We start from the raw sequence: 819 nt of genomic DNA, 5'->3' as shown, positions 1-819 counted from the left end.
GAGAACATGAAAAACGCAAAAATTGAAAATAAAAAAGATAAAATGAAGAAAAGTAAAAAAAATTTAAAGCACTAAGTTAATATATATTTCAAAAATTAAATCACAGAAAAATAATTAATAATTGAAGATACAGTAAGATACATTATTTAATTCGCCAAATTAATGATAAGAAGGTTACTAAGCAATACACACGCATAGTTATTATTTTATTACGATGCTGTTCGATAAACGGTGGCGATGCGTAACCAAAGTGAACAAGGTAAGATGATGCTACATTCAGGTGAAAATTTAGTACTGAAACTTATTTTCCTGATGTTTTACTATGAATGTATGTATATTTAAGTATTTGAGCAATATTCAATATGATAAACTAGAAATACTTTAAGAGCAAAATTCTCAATTACGTATAGTTGAACGTTGAAGGTTTTGAACAAATCCATATTTTAATTTAGTATTTTAGGTAATCGTCTAGTTTTAATTGGAGAAGACGATAAAATTTTCAATTTACACTTGCTTATGGCATTCAATTTCATTCTTAACTTAGCAGGTCGAATATCACTAAGCGTAAAAGTGCTATCTATTATGCAGGACAGAAAAAATGCCGTTCCTTATACAGAAAATCGTTTTTCAATTTAATTTTTGTTACCAATTTTATATTTTTTCCCAAAATTTGGCACCTATGAAGGCATAAAAAAAAAACAATATTTTTCATATAGCTAATTATGCTTGGGCATATTAGCGCAACTAGGTGGCCTCCAATCATTGGTTTATTTTTTGGTGGACTTTTGTTCCTAATTCCTAATAAAGGAGGCATTTCCC

At 28.2% G+C, this 819-nt stretch overlaps 1 protein-coding gene across 1 annotated transcript; it reads left to right on the top strand.

Moving 5' to 3' along the window:
- The first annotated feature begins 237 nt into the window (after window positions 1-237).
- Tsp_14815 (hypothetical protein) lies at window positions 238-636 on the top strand. Its single transcript, XM_003368006.1, has 2 exons — window positions 238-259; window positions 461-636. The coding sequence occupies exons 1-2, from the start codon at window positions 238-240 to the stop codon at window positions 634-636; spliced, it is 198 nt and encodes a 65-aa protein (XP_003368054.1).
- Window positions 637-819: the final 183 nt, after the last annotated feature.

The sequence above is a fragment of the Trichinella spiralis genome, assembly GCF_000181795.1.
Source record: "Trichinella spiralis strain ISS 195 chromosome Unknown Scfld3286, whole genome shotgun sequence".
Taxonomy (NCBI): Eukaryota; Metazoa; Nematoda; class Enoplea; order Trichinellida; family Trichinellidae; genus Trichinella; species Trichinella spiralis.
Note: the sequence above shows the minus strand (reverse complement) of the source record. Positions and strands in the feature narration are given on the sequence as shown.

What these genes read in the sequence shown, in the direction of transcription:
- Tsp_14815 (XM_003368006.1), top strand. Translation starts at nt 238, where the DNA reads ATGCGTAACCAAAGTGAACAAG. An exon ending in GCGTAACCAAAGTGAACAAG is followed by an intron (nt 260 to 460) that starts GTAAGATGATGC and finishes TTAGTATTTTAG; the next exon opens with GTAATCGTCTAGTTTTAATT.